At 42.4% G+C, this 24,134-nt stretch overlaps 1 protein-coding gene and 3 non-coding genes across 4 annotated transcripts in view; all 4 read right to left on the bottom strand.

The window, feature by feature from the left end:
• Positions 1-22,397, bottom strand: part of LOC126176209 (trypsin-1-like) — an 83,656-nt gene extending 61,259 nt beyond the window's left edge. Inside the window, exons 1-3 of the mRNA XM_049923354.1 lie at positions 21,999-22,397; positions 20,880-20,999; positions 948-1,256 (exon numbers count right to left, since the gene is read on the bottom strand). Coding sequence (XP_049779311.1) covers positions 948-1,256; positions 20,880-20,999; positions 21,999-22,397 — 828 coding nt within the window. The remainder of the gene's footprint in view (positions 1-947; positions 1,257-20,879; positions 21,000-21,998) is intronic.
• Trnas-cga (transfer RNA serine (anticodon CGA)) lies at positions 21,069-21,143 on the bottom strand. The gene has a single exon. It is a non-coding gene; the product is annotated as a tRNA-Ser (tRNA).
• On the bottom strand, positions 21,371-21,443 carry Trnas-cga (transfer RNA serine (anticodon CGA)). Its single transcript has one exon. It is a non-coding gene; the product is annotated as a tRNA-Ser (tRNA).
• Positions 21,672-21,744, bottom strand: Trnas-cga (transfer RNA serine (anticodon CGA)). The gene has a single exon. It is a non-coding gene; the product is annotated as a tRNA-Ser (tRNA).
• Positions 22,398-24,134: the final 1,737 nt, after the last annotated feature.

Below are 24,134 nucleotides of genomic sequence, written 5' to 3'. Positions count from 1 at the left end.
AATTAATTTTATATGATCATTCCACTTCAAATCGTTCCGCACGCATACTCCCAGATATTTTAGAGAAGTAACTACTACCAGTGTTTGTTCCGCTATCATATAATCATACAATAAAGGATCCTTCTTTCTATGTATTCGCAATACATTACATTTGTCTATGTTAAGGGTCAGTTGCCACTCCCTGCACCAAGTGCCTATCCGCTGCAGATCTTCCTGCATTTCGCTACAGTTTTCTAATGCTGCAAGTTCTCTGTATAGTACAGCATCATTTGCGAAAAGCCGCATGGAACTTCCGACACTATCTACTAGGTCATTTATATATATTGTGAAAAGCAATGGTCCCGTAACACTCCCCTGTGGCACGCCAGAGGTTACTTTAACGTCTGTAGACGTCTCTCCATTGATAACAACATGCTGTGTTCTGTTTGCTAAAAACTCTTCAATCCAGCCACACAGCTGGTCTGACATTCCGTAGGCTCTTACTCTGTTTATCAGGCGACAGTGCGGAACTGTATCGAACGCCATCCGGAAGTCAAGGAAAATGGCATCTACCTGGGAGCCTGTATCTAATGTTTTCTGGGTCTCATGAACAAATAAAGCAAGTTGGGTCTCACACGATCGCTGTTTCCGGAATCCATGTTGATTCCTACAGAGTAGATTCTGGGTTTCCAAAAACGACATGATACGCGAGCAAAAAACATGTTATAAAATTCTACAACATATCGACGTCAGAGATATAGGTCTCTAGTTTTGAGCATCTGCTCGACGACCCTTCTTGAAGACTGGGACTACCTGTGGTCTTTTCCAATTATTTGGAACCTTCCGTTGCTCTAGAGACTTGCTGTAGACGGCTTTTAGAAGGGAGGCAAGTTCTTTCGCGTACTCTGTGTAGAGTCGAATTGGTATCCCGAATAGGAAGAGAAAGATGTACGTGTTGGTCAGTTTACCTGAATTGTTGCACCAAAGACAAAGGGGTCCGCGACCTTCACGAGGCCGACGTCGTAGTCGAAAGAGGTCCAGGAGAAGCCGGGGTGGGGGTGGACACTGGAGGCGGCGCGCACGACGCCGCCGCTGCCTCTGGTGGACGTGCCGGCGCGCACGCTGAGGCCGAGCCCCAAGTAGGAGGCGACGCAGTGCGCCGCGGTCAGCGCCCACTGTGGCCTGACCAGGGCGCCGCCGCAGTGATGGCGGCCGCGCTGCTGCAGAGACACCTGCCACGGGAAGCGCTCCACGGCCGCCGCCTGCCCGCCCACCACGCGGCCGCCCGCCTCGGCGCCGCCGGCCGCCGCGCCCACCACCAGCAGAATGCCCAGCACTCCAGCCATCGCTGTGCGAGTGCTGGCAGCCGCCCGACCAGTCCATTTATGTTGCGGCGTCTTCCCCTGCGGCCTTCATTTACGAGTTTTGAGGCACTCGTTACTGACCCAGTAACCTCACGGCAGTTCACCTGTGCGAGATAACAATATTTACCTCTTCAAATGTGGTGTTCTGTAACGCGAGCCTTTCTTACCCCGATGTTGACACTTTCTTTTATTCTTACATAACTCTGAGCCGTTCTCCTTTCAGAGTTGATGTAACATCTGTTTCTGCTGTTGCAAGACCACAAATGTAGTGCCCGATTAGGAAACACCACAGGAATGCTTTCATACACATTACGTGCTTGCACTGATTTCTTACATGGGTTATTAGCTGCCGCTCAAAGTGATCTGCATCGTGGTTTTTTAATGCTTTAAATTTACTTTTTTAAAATTTTACTAACTTGATGAAGCGCGCCATAAATTCCTCTCTTGTGCCAACTTCTTCATCTAAGAATTGCAAAGCTGCCTTTTTTTTGAGTCGTCATTCTTCTGCCTGGTTTGATGCTCCCTGCGAAGAATTCCTCTCTTCAGTCAAACGTTTCATCTCAGAGTAGCCCTTGCAAACAACATCCTCAATTATACGTTGTATGTGTTCAAATCGCTGTCTTCCTCTAAAGGTTTTAGCGTCTACACCTCCGTCTGGTACCACAGAAGTTAATCCCTGATGGGTTAATAGGTGCCCTATTGTCCGGTCCCTTCTTCTTGTCATTATATATATTTCTTCTTTCGCCAATCCCGTGGAGAACCTCCTCATTACCTGACCAATCCGCCTTACTTTCATAATTCTTTCCCAGCACCACTTCCCAAATGCTTCGATTCTTCCCTGTCCTGCTTTCCCCACAATACATGCTTGACTGTTGTAGAGTGCTGTGCTGCCAAACGTACATTCTCAGAAATTTCTTCCTCAGATTAAGAGCTATGTTTGATATTAGTGGACTTCTCTAGACCAGAAATTCCCTTTTTGTCAGTGCTATTCTGCGTTTTGTGCTCAAAAAAATGTTCAAATGCGTGTGAAATCTTATGGGACTTAACTGCTAAGGTCATCAGTCCCTAAGCTTATACACTACTTAACCTAAATTATCCTAAGGACAAACACACACACTCATGTCCGACGGAGGACTCGAACCTCCGCCGGGACCAGCCGTAGAGTCCATGACTGCAGCGCCATTAGACTGCTCGGCTAATCCCGTTTTATGTCCTCTTTCTCTGTCTGTAATGATTTTATTCCTACCTAGGCAACAGAACTCCTTAACTTCGTCGACTTATTGTTTCACAATTCGGATGTTGAGTTGCTCGTTGTTCTCATTCCTGCTACTTCTCATTTATTCCGTATTTCTTCGATTTACTCTCTTGGACATTCTGTACTCATTACACTGTTCATTCCATTCAACAAATTCTTCACTTTCACTCAGGATAGCAATCTCATCAGAGAATCTTGCCACTGATGTCCTTCCACCTGAATTTTAATCCCATCCTTCAACCTGTCTTTTATCTGTATAATTGTTTCTTCGATGTCCACATTGAACAGTAGGGCTGGAACATTACATCCTTGCCTCATAACCTTTTGTATTGAAGTACTTCTCTCTTGGCTCTTGTACATATTGTGTATTAACCGCCTTTCTCTAATGCTTACCTATATTTTTCTCGGAATTTAACATTATCGAACGTCTTTTCCAAGTTGACAAATCCTACGAACGTGTCTCGATTTTTCTTCAGTCCTGTTTTCATTATCAGCCGCAAATCAAGATCTGCCTCTCTGATACCCTTACCTTTCCTAAAGCCAAACTGATCGTCACATAACAGTCCTCAGTTTCCTTTCGCTTTTGTGCTTAAGTTCTAAGTTGTTACTTTGCAGTTTTTATCCTCTGCAGCTCTCCCAAGTACCGTGGAAGTTACTGTCTGTTGTCTCAACACATGTTCTGTCACCCTGTCACGTCTTTTCCATGTTTTCCTTTCTTTACCAATTCTGCAGAGGATCTTATAGTTTGTTTTTTTATCGGTGCAACTAATTTATAAATCCTCCTACGGCACCATATCTCAGGCGCTTCGATTCTCTTCATTTCCGGTTTTCCTATTGTCCATGATTCACTTTCAAACAATGTTGAACTGCAGTGCTAGATGGTCACAAATTTCTTCCTCAAATTAAGGGCCACGTTTCATAACAGTTGACTTATTTTGGTCATGAATGCCCTCTTCGCGTGACTGCTTTCTAAGCCCTCGTTGCTGAGTCCATCATTTCATAACTCGCTTCCTTTCATAACTCGCTTCCTTAACCTCGTCAACCGCATGGGCAACTTTGATATGAACGATTTGGCTATGAAATAACGTAACTATTGTTATGAAATATTTTATGTCAAAAATATATTTATTTACTTACTGTCACTCCCAATACACTCCCTTGTCTATCCCTACAAGGTTTCATGCGAATTTTCCATTGATGGAAACAGTGCTTCAATTCTCCCTCTGTGACGCCTACCACTTTTGCTCCGGACTGAAACCTTGTTCCTTTTGATGCAGATTTGACCTTGAGGAACAGATAAAAGTCACATTGTGCTAAGTCAGGCAAATGAGATGTGTTGTCTAACACGGTGATGCTGTACATTGCAGGAAACTTCTTAAGAGACAATGCGGTATGAGCCGGTGCGTTGTCTTGATGCAGGTTGTTTCCTTCTCATTTGCTCACGGAGTTGAGCAGGAATGTCATGGTAGTAATGTTGATTAATAGTCGGACCTTCAGGAACCCAGTGAAGATACACAACTCCATTAATTTTGGGAAAATAATCATCATCACTTTGAATCTTAATTTGCTCTTTCGAGCGTTTTTCGGTCTCGGTGAATTTGGTGCCCTTCCAACGGAGATACTGGATCATAAGTGGAAAACCAAGATTCAACACTCTTTCCAAGATATTAGGATCATTTTCAGTCGTATTGAAAGTGTCAGTAAAACATCTCCATGAGATTAGTTTTGTTCGAGCGTGAGAATTTTTGCCACCAGTTCTGCACATACTATTCTCATGTTAAACTAATCATGTAAAATTTGTCTGACCCATTCATCGTCAAGTCCTACAGTTCAAGGAATCGAGCTAATGCTCGACCGACGGTTGGATCGAATCAGATTATCTACTTCTGCGATATTTCATCCATGTTTGATGAAGGGCGTCCCGGGCGTGAGTCATCTTCTAAGGTATTCTCGGCCATCTTGGAAATGAAACTCTCAAAAATTCAAGAAAGTGATAAAAAAATTTCGCTGTACACATCTTTCAATAAAAGATAGGTTTCAGTGGCAGTTTTTCCACGTTTCGTGTGAAACTTCATGATAATTAATTGCTCTACTATAATACTTATGATCTTTCCGGGAAAACAAAACAACTTATCTTACGTAAACGAAGGCCACGGCCACACTGATTTGTCTACAGACACCAGAGATGCTGCATTTGACTGTGATGGTTTCACGCTGCACAGCTATTCGTCGTTCACCGTTGGCGCATGCGTCCTTACCATGTCAATATAGCAGACCCATTGTTTTACAACCACACATCGTAAAGTTTATCGCTAATTTCATTTCTGGCACATCTCATTACTTTCACCTTCTTCGAGTTTACTCTTAATACATAATCGGGACTCACTACAGTGTTCATTCCATACAACAGATTCTGCAATTCTTCACTTTCACTGAAGTTAAAAACATCATTAGCGAATCTTAACTGTGGCATCTTTCCACCCTCTATTCTAATTCCACTCCTAAGCTTTTCTGTAAATTTCGGCATTGCTTCTTCGAAATATAGGGAGTGGTTATAATTAAGCTGCTTGAGATGGCCCCCATAAAGGACGAATGGTCTTAGGTCAATGAAACTCTAACGAGACATTTGTATGGACACACGGAATAGAAATAACGAATTAACCATTGAAAGAAACGCTTTATAATTTCCACAGGAGAGGGTAATTGTTAATTGTACACAGTGCTTACGTTCCTGGCTACAAACGTTTCTCAATAAGTCGACAGTTGAATCCACAACCTGGAACCGGACTAAAGATACCATTTACCAGTTTTTCGCAGCACTTTTCGAACGGTGAACCATGGAATCTTCAGCTGTCGTGACACAATTCGTACACTGCTTGAAGATCACACATTGCGTTCAGCATTCTCAGCCATGACAGCAGTAATTTCGTCAAAAAATTGTGGCACAACTGGCCGTGCCATCGGCCTCTGTCTGGTGCAATCCCCAAATCGTCCTTTAATTCAGATTTCCAAATTGGGTTCTTCAACCACGGTACGGCAAGAGGACCAGTTCGTTTTCCTTTAATGCGTCGATACTCGTGGAGAGCTGCAGAGCTATTGCTGTCGTTTTGATAACAAAGCTTTACGAGTAAATGTTTGTTCATCTTACTTAGACTGTCTTTCACATCATTCATTCCGTACATTGTACGTGATCAAAAAGAAGCGCTATAAGCTTACAAATTCCTGCACTTCATGAGCATACACACCAAATGTGATACAGATTTACGTGTTACATTTTTCATTAACAATGCTTTGAGATTTCATTCCTTATGACAACATCAGAAGTAACTTAACATCCCTTCACTCCGAAAATTTGACCATTTGGTCATTTTTGACTAATTCTTGTAGTTTTACATTCATTCAAACTGATGCATTCTGCAAAATACTGTCACCCACAGGACGCGACTGCATCCTGCCAAGCTTCGCTATAATGTGCAGAAATTTCTCGCGCATGAATGAACGGTTAAGAACATACGTATAAAGCGTACAAATGTCCACAATAAAGGCATGTCTCATCCTGGATGAGACACAGTTACGAGCAAGTAAAAATCAGCACGATCTGTTTAGTAAGTCGAAATCATAAAAGTGCTTCCGGAGCATGAGATAGTTGCTTACTGAGGGCTCATTTTGATTTAAAATTGTTAACACGTTTCCCATACCGTTGTGTTCAAAAAAGTTCAAATGTCTGTGACTGTCATTACCATCTCAAAGTCAAAGCCGGCCGTTGTGACCGACTACATTGTCTCTCTGCGGATGTATTACCGTAGAATTAAACTGAATCGTTAAAACTATTGACCGTCTCTAAGAATTACATAATGCTTTTAGTTTTTTTTCACAACTTTTTTAGCTTATGCCAAAAACTACGTAATTCGTTAGATTTACCTCAATAGTTTACTGTTCTTTCCAGCATATCGTATTCACCATCTGCATATCTCTATGGGTTCCTTACTGTACTAACTCAAAAACAAATAAGCTCTAGATTTGAGATAACTGTAAGTTGTTCTTCAAAATGTCATATTACGTCGTTTCTAGGAGAAATCGACATACGGATCGTCATTCATATCGCACTACAACATCGGAATTTACTGCGAGCAACTGCAAGAACAGTTATACTTCACTTCGGTATGTTCGTTTTTGACGTGTTTGGAAATTTCACATTGTCTGCTATTTGTTACCGGCTATTGTGACAGTGCGGATCTAGGCGCTTCAGTCCGGAACCGTACGACTGCTACGGTCGCAGGTTCGAATCCTACCTCTGGCACGGATGTGTGTGATATCCTTAGGTTAGTTAGGTTTAAGTAGTTCTGAGTTCTAAGGGACTGATGAAAAAAAGTGGTTCAAATGGCTCTGAGCACTATGGGACTTAACTTCTGAGGTCATCAGTCCCCTAGAACTTGGAACTACTTAAACCTAACTAACCTAAGGACATCACACACATCCATGCCCGAGGCAGGATTCGAACCTGCGACCGAAGCGGTCGCGCGGTTCCAGACCGAAGCGCCTAGAACAGCTCTGCGACACCGGCCGGCAGGACTGATGACCTCAGATGTTAAGTCCAAAAAATGGTTCAAATGGCTCTGAGCACTATGGGACTCAACATCTTAGGTCATAAGTCCCCTAGAACTTAGAACTACTTAAACCTAACTAACCTAAGGACATCACAAACACCCATGACCGAGGCAGGATTCGAACCTGCGACCGTAGCAGTCCCGCGGTTCCGGACTGCAGCGCCAGAACCGCTAGACCACCGCGGCCGGTAGATGTTAAGTCCCATAGTGCTCAGAGCCATTTTCAAAACAAACAAAACATTACAAACGCACATTTACACAAACAGAAAAAGCTAAAACTACTGACATATATACATAGATAACAATTAATAAAACACAGGAATCATATTTAAACGGCTATTTACTTGAGCAAAATTTTGTTTATTCTGTCATACGACATGACGTACTTATGTTAATTTATTCTGCAGTAATGAAAGGTTTCAAATCACGGTGAAATGAAATGAAATGTCGTGTGGCTAGGGCCTCCCGCCGGGTAGACCGTTCGCCTGGTGCAGGTCTTTCGAGTTGACGCCACTTCGGCGACCTGCGCGTCGATGGGGATGAAATGATGATGATTAGGACAACACAACAGCCAGTCACGATGCAATTATAATTCTTTCAACCTTAAAGTTCTTGGATGTGCAAGGAGGTAGCCAATCTTCATACGGTATCTTTACAATCAAGTGTGGCCCTGTTTGTAAAAAGTGCCACTTTTTATTGACCCTTTTTAGACTCTAGCCTTTTGGGTGAGCCCACAGCAAAACAAGATTGCCCTCTTGGTGCTCATGAGTAGCGCTCCGTTGTTTGTTACGTTGGTGACCTCTGATTTGCCATCTTTCCGTCTAATGATATTAAAACTTGCTCAGTTTTTTTCCTCTGTCGTCATCTGTCTTGGTATCTCAAAGCTCGTAAGGTACCTCACTCCCTGGGGCTTCGGTGTTTGTTCCCCCATGTTTTCCGGTCGTGTTCCCACAGGAATGATTATCTCGTTTGTGTCATGCGCATCAAGCACAAGGTGAATGCTACAGTCCGACTGGGTGACTGCGACCAACGGGCTCCTGTAAAAGAATAACGAGTCTCTGTTATCCGTCACTTGATCATCCGTGGTATCTTTTTGGATACAACGTCTTGATTGGTTGAAGGAACAGAGTAGCTAGTCGGCAGTATGTTTCATGCGGTTTACCTTGCCTGTCATAAATTTATAACCGTATTATGCCCAGTTTCTCCGAGAACACCGCAGCATAAAGCTCTAGCAGCTGTGCGTGTTGATTCTGTTGTCTTCCGTCGAGAAAATTTGACTCGGTGACCTTAGTATCGATGTCCGTTTTTATGATGTCTATCTCATTCTCGTCATAACTACATATTCGTGGATAGTCTTCCATACTCGCAGGCCATGTACCGTAAGTCCGGCCGGTCATAAGTAACCTTTAACCCCCTAAATACTGCCCGTGCAGGGAGGCTATATCATTGCCAATTCCACAATTCTGCTTTCATCCCTCAGTGAACTGGGAGCCGTGAAAGGTTTGTTTTTGCATCCCTCTCTCTCAAGAATTCTCATCCCATCATACAGGCAACCGCCAAATTCTTTGCAAATGGGAATGAGAATATAATCGCTTCGTTTTCCACTTGTATAATGACCTACACCTGGTTCTGGATTCGTTGTATTCGACCACGTATGGCGTCGACAATTTTGCAGTGTTGCACCGGCAATGACAGTAACTTATGAACCTTTTTTGTAGACCTGAATAAGTCATAATCATCACGGATACACTTGGACCAGCGTCAGTAATGATATTCACGGGCATTCCATGGGCAGTTCCCTTAATCGCAGCTTGCTCCCGTTCGGTATCCGCTGCCCATATTTGCGTGTATTAGCGCACAATTCCTCCTTCAGTACATGCGCATGGATGTACTTATTTGACAATTGCAGCCGCCCCCCCCCCCCCCCCCCCCCCCGCCTCTGTGCCTCCACGACCACATGCGGAGAGCTGACATGGGTGTGGTGTGGAGTTTGACGCTAGTGACCTGCTGGGCTGGTGCTCGTCGACAAACTCAACAACCCTAACGCTATGAGATTGCTGCTGCATGTGCGGCGGCACCTAATTTTTTGGCGGTATCCACCGTTGTTGCTGGGGAGGAGAGCGCTGATATCACATTGACGTTATTTACAGATATTAACAATATATTCAAAATATATATAAATGACCTAGTAGGCAGTGTCGGAAGTTCCATGCGGTTTTTCGCAGATGATGCTGTACTATACAGAGAACTTGCAGCATTGGAAAATTGTAGCGAAATGCAGGAAGATCTGCAGCGGATAGGCACTTGGTGCAGTGAGTGGAAACAGACCCTTAACGTAGACAAATGCAATGTATTTGCGAATACATAGAAAGAAGGATCCTTTATTGTATTATTATATGATAGCGGAACAATCACTGGTAGTAGTTACTTCTCTAAAATATCTGGGATATACGGAACGATTTGAAGTGGAATGATCATATAAAATTAATTGTTGGTAAGGTGGGTACCAAGTTGAGATTCATTGGGAGAGTCCTTAGAAAATGTAGTCCATCAACAAAGGAGGTGGCTTACAAAACACTCGTTCGACCTATACTTGAATATTGCTCATCAGTGTGGGATCCGTACCAGATCGGGTTGTCGGAGGAGACAGAGAAGATACAAAGAAGAGCGGCGCGTTTCGTCACAGGGTTATTTGGTAAGCGTGATGGCGCTACGGAGATGTTTAGCAAACTTAAGTGGCAGACTCTGCAAGAGAGGCGCTCTGCATCGCGGTGTAGCTTGCTGTCCAGGTTTCGAGAGGGTGCGTTTCTGGATGAGGTATCGAATATTTTGCTTCCCCCTACTTATATCTCCCGAGGAGATCACGAATGTAAAATTAGAGAGATTCGAGCGCGCACGGAGGCTTTCAGACAGTCGCTCTTCCCGCGAATCATACGCGACTGGAACAGGAAAGGGAGGTAATGACAGTGGCACGTAAAGTGCCCTCCGCCACACACCGTTGTGTGGCTTGCGGGATATAAATCTAGATGTAAACGTAGAATAGTGTCTATCCCGTGGTGGATTCGACTGTCAGTTTACTGGACCTGTTCTTTGTCCAGGGTCATTCATGTCACGTAAATTTCTAGGTTGGAACTGGGCGTTATAACCATCTTCCTTCCTCGTTTTTCTATTAATATTACTGTTTCCATTTCGAAACTGATAACTGTTCAATCGGTTGTTATGATTGTGGTTACAGGTGGGATGATTTATATGTCCGTTTGGTTAATTACTGTTATTCCATGTACAGTAATCGTTACCTCTCTTTGACCGTTCTTGCGTGGACTACTGCTATTCTGGTTTTTGTTTTTATTATAGCTGTTTTGACCACTGCTCACTGCTTCGCATCCTCTTGGATAAGATCGAGCGAGTCAACTGTGACCATAATCGTCTGTGTCAGGAACGTGGAATAGTTTCTCTCGTATAGCGATCGGAGATCGACCATTTAAAATTCTTAACAAGTCGCGCGAAGACATAGGTTCATCCCACTACAGCGTTTTGTTCAAGTACTTTTCAAAGTACTTTCACACATTTCCCTGCTTTGAGTGCACGGCTCAGGATTATAAATTTGTTTTTCTTAAGCGTTCCTGTGCACAATTCAAGTAGAAGCGAACCAAGAATGTCTTCTCAAATTCGAAAAATGTTTGGCAGCTATCAGCGATCTCCATCTCCCACGGAGCTGCGTCGCCAGTTATAAATGATACCACGAACTGGATCTTTCGTCTTTCAGGCAATGACGTAGGCACTGTTTTCTTCTCTCCCGAGAAGGCTTCGAACTGGTGCTGTTTTATTGAAGACTCATCACGTTTTTTATGTGCCAACGTTGGCACCGCAGCTCCAGCGCTCGCTGCGCCAACAATGCGTTCTTCGCTACACGTGCTGTACCTAACACCGGCACTGCGATTCTAACTCTCGTAACTCGTAGCGTTGGTTGGACTATTTCCATACTGATAACTTGTAGGTGAAGTCTCAGTAATTTGTCGATACCTGTTGTCGTTGTTCTGACGCTCTGTGCAAGGCATAAGCTGCGGTTCTTCACGCCCATCCGGTGGCAATCGTCTACTATGTTCGTTTTCCTCCCAACTCGCTCTGCAATATTCATACGCTGCAGAGTCGCCGTTACTTCGGTTTCAATTTTTCTATCTAAGTTGATAGACAAATCATCTACAGTCTCGTAATTTTTTAACTTGGTCTTCAAGTGCCTAATGCGCTTTCCCTAAGGTAGTGACTCGTGAGTCTAGTTCGCTCACGTTGTTAACCAAATCTTTATCTTACGCGCTAAGTTCTTCGACCTGGGAGCGCATTTTATTTATTTCAACTTCAACATGGTAACGATCCACTATCTCACGCATCGAGGTACTTATTGAGCTGTTCTGTTAACCTCTTGTCTCTTTCGGTTTCTCTTAGTCTTTATTTTTCTTCCCGTTCCAGCTCCTTAATCGTTTCCCTCTCTTCTCTTTCTTTCTCCTTCTCTTTCTCCTCGTATTCTAGCTCCTTAACGTTTCCTTTATACAATGGATTCATGCAGAGAGAAAGTCATTTCCTACGTCCTTAGGCGGTATCATATTTCCTGCCGTTATTGTGTGTTCGGTACGGACCTTGGCATCGTTGATCTAGCGTTTGTCGGTGGTTCTAAAGTCTCCACTTTAGAAGCAGACATTAACTTCCTTAATTCAGACACTTCGGTTTCCAAAGCTTGGAATTCAGGGCTCAATTCATCTGCATCAGTGCACGGTAACTCTCTGATATTCTCGGTCTCCTCTAAATCTGTAATACAGGTTGTATCAAAAACAATCATCCGATTTGGAACGTCTATGTTTCTTAGACTATTAAGCATATACAATGAATTTTGTTTTTTGATGAACGGGAAACTCAAAAACTTTTTTTTCATACCTTTTCATAAGTGTTCAGTATGACTCCTTGAGATGCACGGCACATGTCAATGTGGTATTCAGATTGTTCTCACACTGCAGTGAGCATGTCTTGAGTCACAGCTTCCACAGTTGCTGTTATGCGATGTCTCAGTTCATTCATTGTTGTTGGTAACAGAGGCACATAATCAATCTTTTGTAAACTTTCACAAGAAATAATCGCATCCGTATATCCAGATGCCAGTGTGGCGCTGTTCCATCCTTCTGGTAAATGAAGGCTTTCGAATCAGTCTGCAACTGTGGGAAACGATAGTTCTCAAGCATATAGAGATATGTGCTTCTGTAACAGTGTTCTTCGCAAAGAAAATTGGACCATACACCTTTTTCCGTGAAACTGCGCAAAACACATTAAATTTTGGAGAGTCCTTCCTTGCGGGAACCATGCAAAACTCGAGAGTTTGCTCTTTCAAACAGTACGGTGTTCATACGTGTATCTCAAATAACATAATAGTTATTAAATCGGATGATTCTTTTCCATACACCCTGTATTGTCATCTTCCGCTCTGTTCTTTCTCTTTAGCCTACCCATCCTTGATGACTAAGTATAATGTACACACTAGATATACACAAATATAACACACAAAACACAAAAAATAATATGTCACTGAAAATGTTGCTATAAACTGAATAAAAGATGTTTCCCCTTTACTAAACCTACTCTCCAACAATCTACTGAAAGAAATCTGTGGGTGAAACTGTCTCCCATAGCGCTGCAATATGTGCAGCAACAAGAAATACTTTCAGAAAACATGTACAAACACTTACTGCTTGTCACCAACGCACTCTCTGAATATGTATGTGATTGAAGCTTGGTGGCCCGCATCTCGTGGTCGTGCGGTAGCGTTCTCGATTCCCACGCCCGGGCTCTCGGGTTCGATTCCCGGCGGGGTCAGGGACTTTCTCTGCCTCGTGATGGCTGGGTGTTGTGTGCTGTCCTTAGGTTAGTTAGGTTTAAGTAGTTCTAAGTTCTAGGGAACTGATGACCATAGATGTTAAGTCCCATAGTGCTCAGAGCCATTTGAACCATTTTATTTTTTGAAGCTTGGTGGGTCTACAAACGTCTCCTTACCTGGGTTACCAATGCCTCCTCTCGCGTGTAGAATCATTGCCAGTCAGTGTTTATCTCGTTGCTGTATTCGACGTACTACATGAAAAAAAAGTGCAACGCTTATTGCAATAAAGTACAAATCTTGTATAAACTAACCGCACAAATATCTCTGGCCACGCGGCAGGGCGCCAATTTTTTTAAATGTGTTTTGCGTTCCGGGTGTTTCGTTCTGCATGTCAAGTGGTGCGCGTTAATTGTGTGTACATGTGCAGTTCATTAAACTGTATGATTTGTAGATACATATACATATAGTTACACATCAAATGACACAACAAATAATAAAGTGACAACACGAATGATCTCTGGCAAATTACACATTTTTTTATGGAAATATTAGCTGAAGGTTTAATGCTTGCAATATGCAAAATGTAAAGAACGATGTGAAGCACAGTACTAGCTCGTCCGTTAACACAACATTTCAGGTTCATTTTGTACTCCAATTTCATTTAAATTAATATTGCTTTAATGCCATGGGTACTCGTAGAGAAATATTATTGTGTGCTGTATTTATCGTTAATCATTTTGCAGTAAGTTAATTTCTGTGGATTTACGTAGCTGAGTTAAAAGATAGCCGCTACGCGACAACCACAAGAATTTAATTAAAACCGCTATTAATCTTTGCAAATAATTTAAAAGCACGCTAATTTTAAACAATATAATTAAAATGCAAACTTTATCAGTTATTGCCTCAGCTGTGTGCCGTTTAATATTGACAATATTCGAATAAGACTTTGCGGTTGTGTAAAAAATAAATAAATAAATAAATAAATAAATGGTTCAAATGGCTCTGAGCACTATGGGACTTAACATCTGTGGTCATCAGTCCCCTAGAACTTAGAACTGCTTAAACCTAACTAACCTAAGGACGTCACACACATCCATTCCCGAGGCAGGATTCGAACCTGCGACCGTAGCGGTCGCGTGGTTCCAGACTGTAGCGCCTAGAACCATTCGGTCACACCGGCCGGCTGGTCGTAGAAAAGGCCGGCAACAATCATTGATAGGCTCGCGCTGTATTGCACGTTCTGATAGTCTGAAAAAAATAAGACATTAGTTTTTTAGCATGTAGGGATGCTAAATTCCCCAAATAAAGGTTTTAAGTGCAAATAAACACATATACACTCCTGGAAATTGAAATAAGAACACCGTGAATTCATTGTCCCAGGAAGGGGAAACTTTATTGACACATTCCTGGCGTCAGGTACATCACATGATCACACTGACAGAACCACAGGCACATAGACACAGGCAACAGAGCATGCACAATGTCGGCACTAGTACAGTGTATATCCACCTTTCGCAGCAATGCAGGCTGCTATTCTCCCATGGAGACGATCGTAGAGATGCTGGATGTAGTCCTGTGGAACGGCTTGCCATGCCATTTCCACCTGGCTCCTCAGTTGGACCAGCGTTCGTGCTGGACGTGCAGACCGCGTGAGACGACGCTTCATCCAGTCCCAAACATGCTCAATGGGGGACAGATCCGGAGACCTTGCTGGCCAGGGTAGTTGACTTACACCTTCTAGAGCACGTTGGGTGGCACGGGATACATGCGGACGTGCATTGTCCTGTTGGAACAGCAAGTTCCCTTGCCGGTCTAGGAATGGTAGAACGATGGGTTCGATGACGGTTTGGATGTACCGTGCACTATTCAGTGTCCCCTCGACGATCACCAGTGGTGTACGGCCAGTGTAGGAGATCGCTCCCCACACCATGATGCCGGGTGTTGGCCCTGTGTGCCTCGGTCGTATACAGTCCTGATTGTGGCGCTCACCTGCACGGCGCCAAACACGCATACGACCATCATTGGCACCAAGGCAGAAGCGACTCTCATCGCTGAAGACGACACGTCTCCATTCGTCCCTCCATTCACGCCTGTCGCGACCCCACTGGAGGCGGGCTGCACGATGTTGGGGCGTGAGCGGAAGACGGCCTAACGGTGTGCTGGACCGTAGCCCAGCTTCATGGAGACGGTTGCGAATGGTCCTCGCCGATACCCCAGGAGCAACAGTGTCCCTAATTTGCTGGGAAGTGGCGGTGCGGTCCCCTACGGCACTGCGTAGGATCCTACGGTCTTGGCGTGCATCCGTGCGTCGCTGCGGTCCGGTCCCAGGTCGACGGGCACGTGCACCTTCGCCGACCACTGGCGACGACATCGATGTTCTGTGGATACCTCACGCCCCACGTGTTGAACAATTCGGCGGTACGTCCACCCGGCCTCCCGCATGCCCACTACACGCCCTCGCTCAAAGTCCGTCAACTGCACATACGGCTCACGTCCACGCTGTCGCGGCATGCTACCAATGTTAAAGACTGCGATGGAGCTCCGTATGCCACGGCAAACTGGCTGACACTGACGGCAGCGGTGCACAAATGCTGCTCAGCTAGCGCTATTCGACGGCCAACACCGCGGTTCCTGGTGTGTCCGCTGTGCCGTGCGTGTGATCATTGCTTGTACAGCCCTCTCGCAGTGTCCGGAGCATGTATGGTAACTCGCGCGCCTCACCCAGCAGATCACGCTACGAAACAAATGAACGCCACACAGCCACAACAACACGTAATGGCAGCGAAAACTCCGCCTATGTTTTGAGTAATCGAAAAACTGCATTGCCACGCGAACACAGGCAACGAAGTAAGCCTATTTACTTCGCCAACAAAACAGGAAAACGTACCACAACTTCAAAACTGTAAGTTACAGAAAGAAAACGTGATACAGTCTTATTTCCGTTCGTAAACATATAAAAAATAGAAAATAAATTACGTTTTGCTGTTTGCAGATGACATGTTGTATATTGTGTAGCATAACAGCTACCAAAACAAGAGGACAATAACATAATGTAAGGTATGTTACTTTTCGCCAATTAATTTATAAATGCAACTTTTACATAATGTTGTACACGACGCAAATGTTAATATGTTAACAACAAATTTACAGTTAAAAATAAAAATGGAACCCACTGATGATAGCATAAAAGTGCTGAAACATGTATGGGTGAAACAAGAAAAAAGGTGTCTTGCATACGGCGAAACTTCTCATCCCATTTACTTCAGTAGTCTTACCGTCCTGTATTTTACAAAGAAAATGGTAAGACGTCGTGGGTGCACTGAGGGAAATCATGGATGTTCTTACTAGAAGCGCCAGTGAGGTTGAACTATTTGATCTTACGAAAGTGGTAGCTCTTCCACAGAATCGGAAAGCTGTGGTCATAAGCCGTCCATATCGGCATGGGTGTCAATGCAGTCTCATGTTTCAACAAGAGATGTTAGTTGTTCTTAATCTGAAGACTCAGAAAGTGATAGTGGAACGTCTACGAAGAAATCACATCTTAGCTACAAATTAGACTGGAAAATAATGATTCTCGGCCAGCTAACCACGCATTTGATGATTAAGCTATCGGCACATGTGTGCCAAATAAGGAATGAGGCAAGTATTCTGACAGTTTTCATGTTATTCTTTACAGAAGTACTGATGAAATATATACCTGACGAAACGAATCGGTTTTATTTATTCACCAAGGAGAATACTCTAGAACAAGTGCAGTCTCAAATATCAAAGTGGAAATATACTGTATTTGAAGATATGTATTGTTTCATAGCTGTTTATCTTCTGATGCCTCGCGTGAAAAAACTGAAAATTAGCGAATATTGGCCCAGAGATGTGCTTCAGAATACTCAAACTTTTAGTGAACTGATGTCAAAAGACCGTTTTTCATTACTTATGGGAATGTTACATTTCAGTGACAACTCTGGCAATACGGGAGGAGACAGATTATTCAATATTAGGAACATTGTAGATCAAGTTCGTACAGCTTTCCGTTACGCACTTAATCCACATCAGAAACATTGCATTGATGAAAGTTCGTTATTTTCAAAGGACGCTTATCCTTCAGACAATTCATAGCATTGAAACGGGTAGATTCGGAATAAAAACATTTGAATTATGTGATTTTAAGACTGGCTAAGACTAAGATTTTTTTATACAGGGACAGCAACAGAAACTGAGTTCCAAAATGTGGGGAAGAGTAGTGACGTAGTGGCTACACTAACAAAGTCCTATCTAGAGCGTGGACGTGCCATCTACCTCGGTAACTGGTACTCAAGCCCAGACTTTCCTAGCTTCAGAGACATGGGACCAACGCAACTAGTACTGTCCTTAAGAACAGACGCAACATGCTGAAACTTTAGAAACTGGAATGAGGAGATATTCAGTTTATGTGCACTAATACAATTCTTGCTAGCAAGCGGTGTGACAAAAGGGAAGTGTGGATGTTGGCCACATGTAACACCACAGAAATGGTTGACACGGGAAAGGCTGACGGGAATACTGGAGCAGAAATTAATAAACCAAACTGGAGAGAATCTCGTCTGCCGTTAAGCGGCCAAAATGAAACATACTGAACTCATTCAGTGCTGTGAATTTTGCTAACTGAAATTTAATTTTAACTTCGAAATTAATGAAAGATCAAAATTGAGAATTCTCTCACATTTACATTTAATATTATGACTTGAAATTTTAATTAAATAGTACAATCAGCGTAATGGCCGACTAAATCCTGCTAGGGGAGATGAACTCCCTGCACTACAAAGTTCTGTAAAAATTTTGTTAATTATAATTAATGGTTTCAATCATGAGAGGTGACAACTAAGTCAATAATACACACTTTCTAATATCAATTTCTATTATATTTTCTAAAAATACAGTTAAAACTTACGTTAATTATCAGACAGCACTACAATGGCGGCATACCGCTAGACGAAACAAAAACAGGAGAGATAGTTCAATCAAAGCATTGTCTCTTATCTTCATGGCCTATGTTACACAGAGATTATACCAAAAAAACTGTGTTTTGTTAAGTACGTCGATATTTGTGTTTTGGTAATAATAACTTACGTTCTTTACTATTTGTTATACATAGCTCACACTTACACAGTCTTGAAATAATTAATAATTCACACATCTCATAACAAAAACTTCCTTCCCCTATCTCCAAATGTACATTTATGTGACGTACCGTCACATGGGGCCCCTAGTGAGGGTGTACTTAATGCGGTTTACTACTTTATGTACAGACTCACTGCTGTCTTACATCATTATTTAAGTGTTCATGTTTACATGCTTAAGATAGGTACATTTAATTCAATACACAGTTATAACAATTATATAAGTCATACATAGTCCATGTGTTTTAGATATGTTTCGATCTCACTATTACAGGGTAGTTCATCTACTAGTTCCAACTCTATTTTTCATCAGGCATGTGAACAATCCGGAATCCTACAGACCCGGTACTAATTTGCTTACGCTCCCCCATTTGGGTTCAGGCGTAACGAAAAACGGGTCAAAAAGCTCACCCGGAGCCTTCGGAGTGTTGACATTCAGTCTTTCTTTATATTATTTATGCTGATAATATGTCCATTTAATTAACCAACAAAGAAATATATATATATATATATATATATATATATATATATATATATACACACAACAAGAAATAGATGTTAATTTAAATTACATACACAGTACGTTTGTCTTCAACTACACATATGCATCATACACAGTACGTTTGTCTTCAACTACACATATGCATCATAATAAGAAACATATAGTCACTGTTTTTACATATACAATAGGTTTGATCTGACATAAGTTATCAGTGTCTCAATTTCTGTGTCCTTTGCACGTTATGGCTGTTACAAATTTATATTATAGTCGGTGTTTATTAATACGTCGTCAACCACAAATCCGTTTCGAAATGTCATCAAAGTAAGAGTTGTCGACGTTAGTGTATTGTTGAGCTGTCGGCGGATCGTTGTTGGCGATGACAGAAGAGTGTACGGCACCCTGCTACTGTTAGCGACAGTTCGTTGACCTCCGCTGTGACGTCCACGCAGACAGCTGACGGATCAGTCGGCAGGCGCGGCGCATCAGCTGTGCAGTCAGGAACATCTGCCGGTCGCTTGCCTCGCGCAACATGCAAATATTCGACCGTGTATCAGTTCATCAGCAAAAGAAGACAAATACACACATCGCAAGTGCTGAAAGAAATGTTATTGGTTTTCAAGCACTTCACAGTTATTCGTGTTTACTGTTTGTGTATGCACTGATATAATGTACGAACGTACGAGATCAGGTTCTTTAAGTAAGTTTCTGGCTCGAACTCACAAATTTTGCTACTCGGATTTAATCATTGTGTTTTATTTTTTATTTTTTAAGTGATCACTTCTCAGCACTACACCCTGTCACTGTGGTGAGTGTTCATGCGAGTACGTTGCTGTGACATTTTTCACTTCACTATGCTTGGCGTGCGTCACTTCTAGCGTGCGTTGTTGGTCCCGGAATCTGCAGTTCGCTGTGTGCTACCCGTAGCGTCCATTCACAGTTACTGGGAATATTCCGTTCACAGAAACATTTTTCCACACTATGGATGTCAGTATTATTTCGCATATTAAATTGTTTTTGCGGAAGACACCACCACGTATACTGCTAATTTTATTTATCTTAGTTCACTGTACTCAAACATCAGTTTTTCATTGTTAAATACAGTCAACACTCAGTGTGTTATCAGACAGTTTACTGTTCACTTTTTCCATCACATTCCAATTAGTGTCTCAGTTTATCCGTATTGCATTAACTAAGTGTCCGGGTAGTCTCACTTGTAAATTGGAACATATTTTAACACCTATTAGGGCTACTTAAGAAATATTTTTTTTTACTTTACACAATCGTATTTCATATGTGACGCAAATCAGAGTTCCTTATAGATATGTCTTATCACTCTGTACTAAGTAGTTGGCACCTCTTATTTAAAGTGTCGACCAGTTGGTCTTTCTGGAATCGTGAGTTCAGTAGCTTTTTTATATATGTTCTTTACATTCATTCAACACCGATTCATTGCTTTTATTATTGCTGCGTTTGCAGTAGCCTTGCTTGTAAGGGTGTAACTGCATGCGCTTCCAAGCTGGAATCTGTGCAGATGTTAATTATCTGTCATACCTTCAGGCATTATACTGTTTGGAGTATACGTCATTCTATTTCTAGCATTCGATAAATGATCCGGTGCTAGTACGCGTTTCCGACAACCATACACAATGCCTCTCTCTCTTTTCTACCTTTGTGCAAAGTGCCATTACGCGGATTCATTTACTAATACTTTGTTTGATTGCACTCATTTAAATGCATGACATTCATTGACAAGCAAATCACTCATACACATACTTAAAAACTACCACATATATAAGGCCTACGGTCGGCCTTTTAGACCACGGTATAGAGAAGGTAGCATGACAGAGTGTTTGATGGGGCTTAACCTGCATGCCAAATTCATATCCGTTAATTATTCCTGGTTTCTTTGAGAACACTTTTACAAATTGATTTAATACGTGACTTGAGTGAGCTTGTTATGACAGGCTTAAGTAAGATGATTCGATTACTTTCTCTTCAATTTGTTGTTTGATAGTGACAGCTTCCGACTTCCAATCGGGTTCCTGTTCATTACTGTTTTGATTAATGATACAGTGATTGATATTCAATGTATCTGAATCATTTACAGCTACTCGAACATTCCGGCAGTAGTTTAGATACACGTCTGGAGTCCTTACCAGTATCAGGTTAATTTGCCGGTTGCCATAGGACAAAGTGCAGTTGGCCCGGAAGAGGTCAATTCTAGCCTTCATTTCCCGCAGCGCATCAAGTCCCAGGATGCAAGGCACTGTAAGATTCTAGAATGAAATTTTCACTCTACAGCGGAGTGTGCGCTGACATGAAACTTCCTGGCAGATTAAAACTGTGTGCCGGACCGAGACTCGAACTCGGGACCTTTGCCTTTCGCGGGCAAGTGCTCTACCAACTGAGCTATCCAAGCAAGACTCACGCCCCGTCCCCACAGCTTTACTTCTGCCAGTACCTCGTCTCCTACCTTCCAAACTTTACAGAGTCTCTCCTGCGAACCTTGCAGAACTAGCACTCCCGAAAGAAAGGATATTGCGGAGACATGGCTTAGCCACCGCCTGGGGGATGTTTCTAGAATGAAATTTTCACTCTACAGCGGAGTGTGCGCTGACATGAAACTTCCTGGCAGATTAAAACTGTGTGCCCGACCGAGACTCGAACTCGGGACCTTTGCCTTTCGCGGGCAAGTGCTCTACCAACTGAGCTATCCAAGCAAGACTCACGCCCCGTCCCCACAGCTTTACTTCTGCCAGTACCTCGTCTCCTACCTTCCAAACTTTACAGAGTCTCTCCTGCGAACCTTGCAGAACTAGCACTCCCGAAAGAAAGGATATTGCGGAGACATGGCTTAGCCACCGCCTGGGGGATGTTTCTAGAATGAAATTTTCACTCTACAGCGGAGTGTGCGCTGACATGAAACTTCCTGGCAGATTAAAACTGTGTGCCCGACCGAGACTCGAACTCGGGACCTTTGCCTTTCGCGGGCAAGTGCTCTACCAACTGAGCTATCCAAGCAAGACTCACGCCCCGTCCCCACAGCTTTACTTCTGCCAGTACCTCGTCTCCTACCTTCCAAACTTTACAGAGTCTCTCCTGCGAACCTTGCAGAACTAGCACTCCCGAAAGAAAGGATATTGCGGAGACATGGCTTAGCCACCGCCTGGGGGATGTTTCTAGAATGAAATTTTCACTCTACAGCGGAGTGTGCGCTGACATGAAACTTCCTGGCAGATTAAAACTGATTGTTTAAACATTTCATTCATATTTGCCAGGAACTGAGCATCACGCTCCTGTTCCCTGCGTTCGCGTTCAAGGCGTTCCTGTCTTTTCTTTTCCTCACGTTGCTTCTCCCTTAGATCTAATTGTGCCATAAGTACAGTCAAGAGATCAGCTGCTGGCGCAGGTACTTGAACAACATTAGCTGTTGATGCAGTAGCATAATCTTTACCTGTCCCAGCAACTGAGTGAACTTCTCTGCTCATCTGAGCCTGATCCTCAGCATTGCCTGATACGTTATCAGTCACAGGCTGCTCACTTTCCTGTCCAGGAATTTGAGAGCCTGACATTTCGAGTGGATTCTTTACCGGAAATTCCTGTACATTATCATCTATATCATACCCAGACATATTCTCGCTCTCTACTAGTTTCTCCTTCCATGTCTTAATCATGTTTGCATAAATTTACACTCACTAACTGGACACACATATACACAGAAACCTATTTCTCTCAAAATGTCACACACACAAGAAATACACAAAATATACAACACATACACAAAAATATTGAAATAATCTAATGAAATCTTACTAATGTATACCAATGAAGCTATCACCTATCCTTTTACACTCACTTTATGACATAATCCTTTCCAATACTTATTGTGTACTGCAAAAAATATATCTCTACAGAAATATTGTTTTGGTGTCAGTACACACACAAGTGAACCTATCGTTAATGGCACTTCGTTTATTTGAAATCCACCCAGCTGATTGTGTGACCTCTATTCTATCACTGATTCATTCACTAGTACTAAGTTATGGTAAATGAATCTGACCAAATTTTCACTGTGGTAAAAGAACGTAATTCATAATTATGACAAATTTGTGCCAAGAAAGTTAGCACAGTGCATGGCCCCCGGATTCCTTCCTCTTCTCGATTCCAGCCCAGAAGAACATGCTGTTATACCCTTACCTGTAGTAATTAGTATTGCTTGCGGCTGAATATATCTCGGTTGAGACAATTTTATGTATTGATTCAGCTTCACTCCATAAATCTTCACTGCCTCAGCCTCGAACAGGTGAATGTTTTTATATTGGGTACATGGAACAATGTTACATACATGGTATTAGTTCTTGCATCATACACATCATTACATACATGTAAATATTTACTATTATTTTTGTAAATTTTTTTATAAATACGACTATACCTCAGTTAATTTTATATACTCAATATTTCTGCATATAGTGTTGTACATAAAAATTCGAGCCCCACATTGGGCGCCACTTATCACGGTATAAGTGTATATTTTTATTTTTATAATTATATATTTTATGATTTTGGTTGGGGTGGCTTTAAATATTATGGGCTAGCATGAGACTTTTAATTAACTTATACCGCGATAACACTCGTACGGATATCAGCTGCCCCGAAGTACGTACGATATAATATTTTTTTAAACACAGCGCGCGACTCGCCGCCTTCTAATAAATAGTTTGCGTGAGCGCTGTTATTTAGAAAGGATAATATGCGTATTTTTACGCTAACTGTAATTATTAATATGGGTCTCAGGGGCTACTGGTTATTTATGTACCAAATTACATAAAGATTAACTGAGATATTGCGGAATCCAATTATTTTTAATATTTCTTGTTCATTATTTGCAAGGATTTTAAGACTGGCTAAGACTAAGATTTTATTTTTATACAGGGACAGCAACAGAAACTGAGTTCCAAAATGTGGGGAAGAGTAGTGACGTAGTGGCAACACTAACAAAGTCCTATCTAGAGCGTGGACGTATCATCTACCTCGGTAACTGGTACTCAAGCCCAGACTTTCCTAGCTTCAGAGACATGGAACCAACGCAAGCAGTACTGTCCATAAGAACAGACGCAACATGCTGAAACTTTAGAAACTGGAATGAGGAGATATTCAGTTTATGTGCACTAATACAATTCTTGCTAGCAAGCGGTGTGACAAAAGGGAAGTGTGAATGTTGGCCACATGTAACACCACAGAAATGGTTGACATAAGGATGACGGGAATACTGGAGCGGAAATTAATAAACCAAACTGGAGAGAATCTCGTCTGCCGTTAGGCGGCCAAAATGAAACATACTGAACTCATTCAATGCTGTGAATTTTGGTAACTGAAATTTAATTTTAACTTAGAAATTAATGAAAGAT

Source organism: Schistocerca cancellata, chromosome 3, assembly GCF_023864275.1.
Source record: "Schistocerca cancellata isolate TAMUIC-IGC-003103 chromosome 3, iqSchCanc2.1, whole genome shotgun sequence".
In the NCBI taxonomy this organism is placed as follows: domain Eukaryota; kingdom Metazoa; phylum Arthropoda; class Insecta; order Orthoptera; family Acrididae; genus Schistocerca; species Schistocerca cancellata.
Note: the sequence above shows the minus strand (reverse complement) of the source record. Positions and strands in the feature narration are given on the sequence as shown.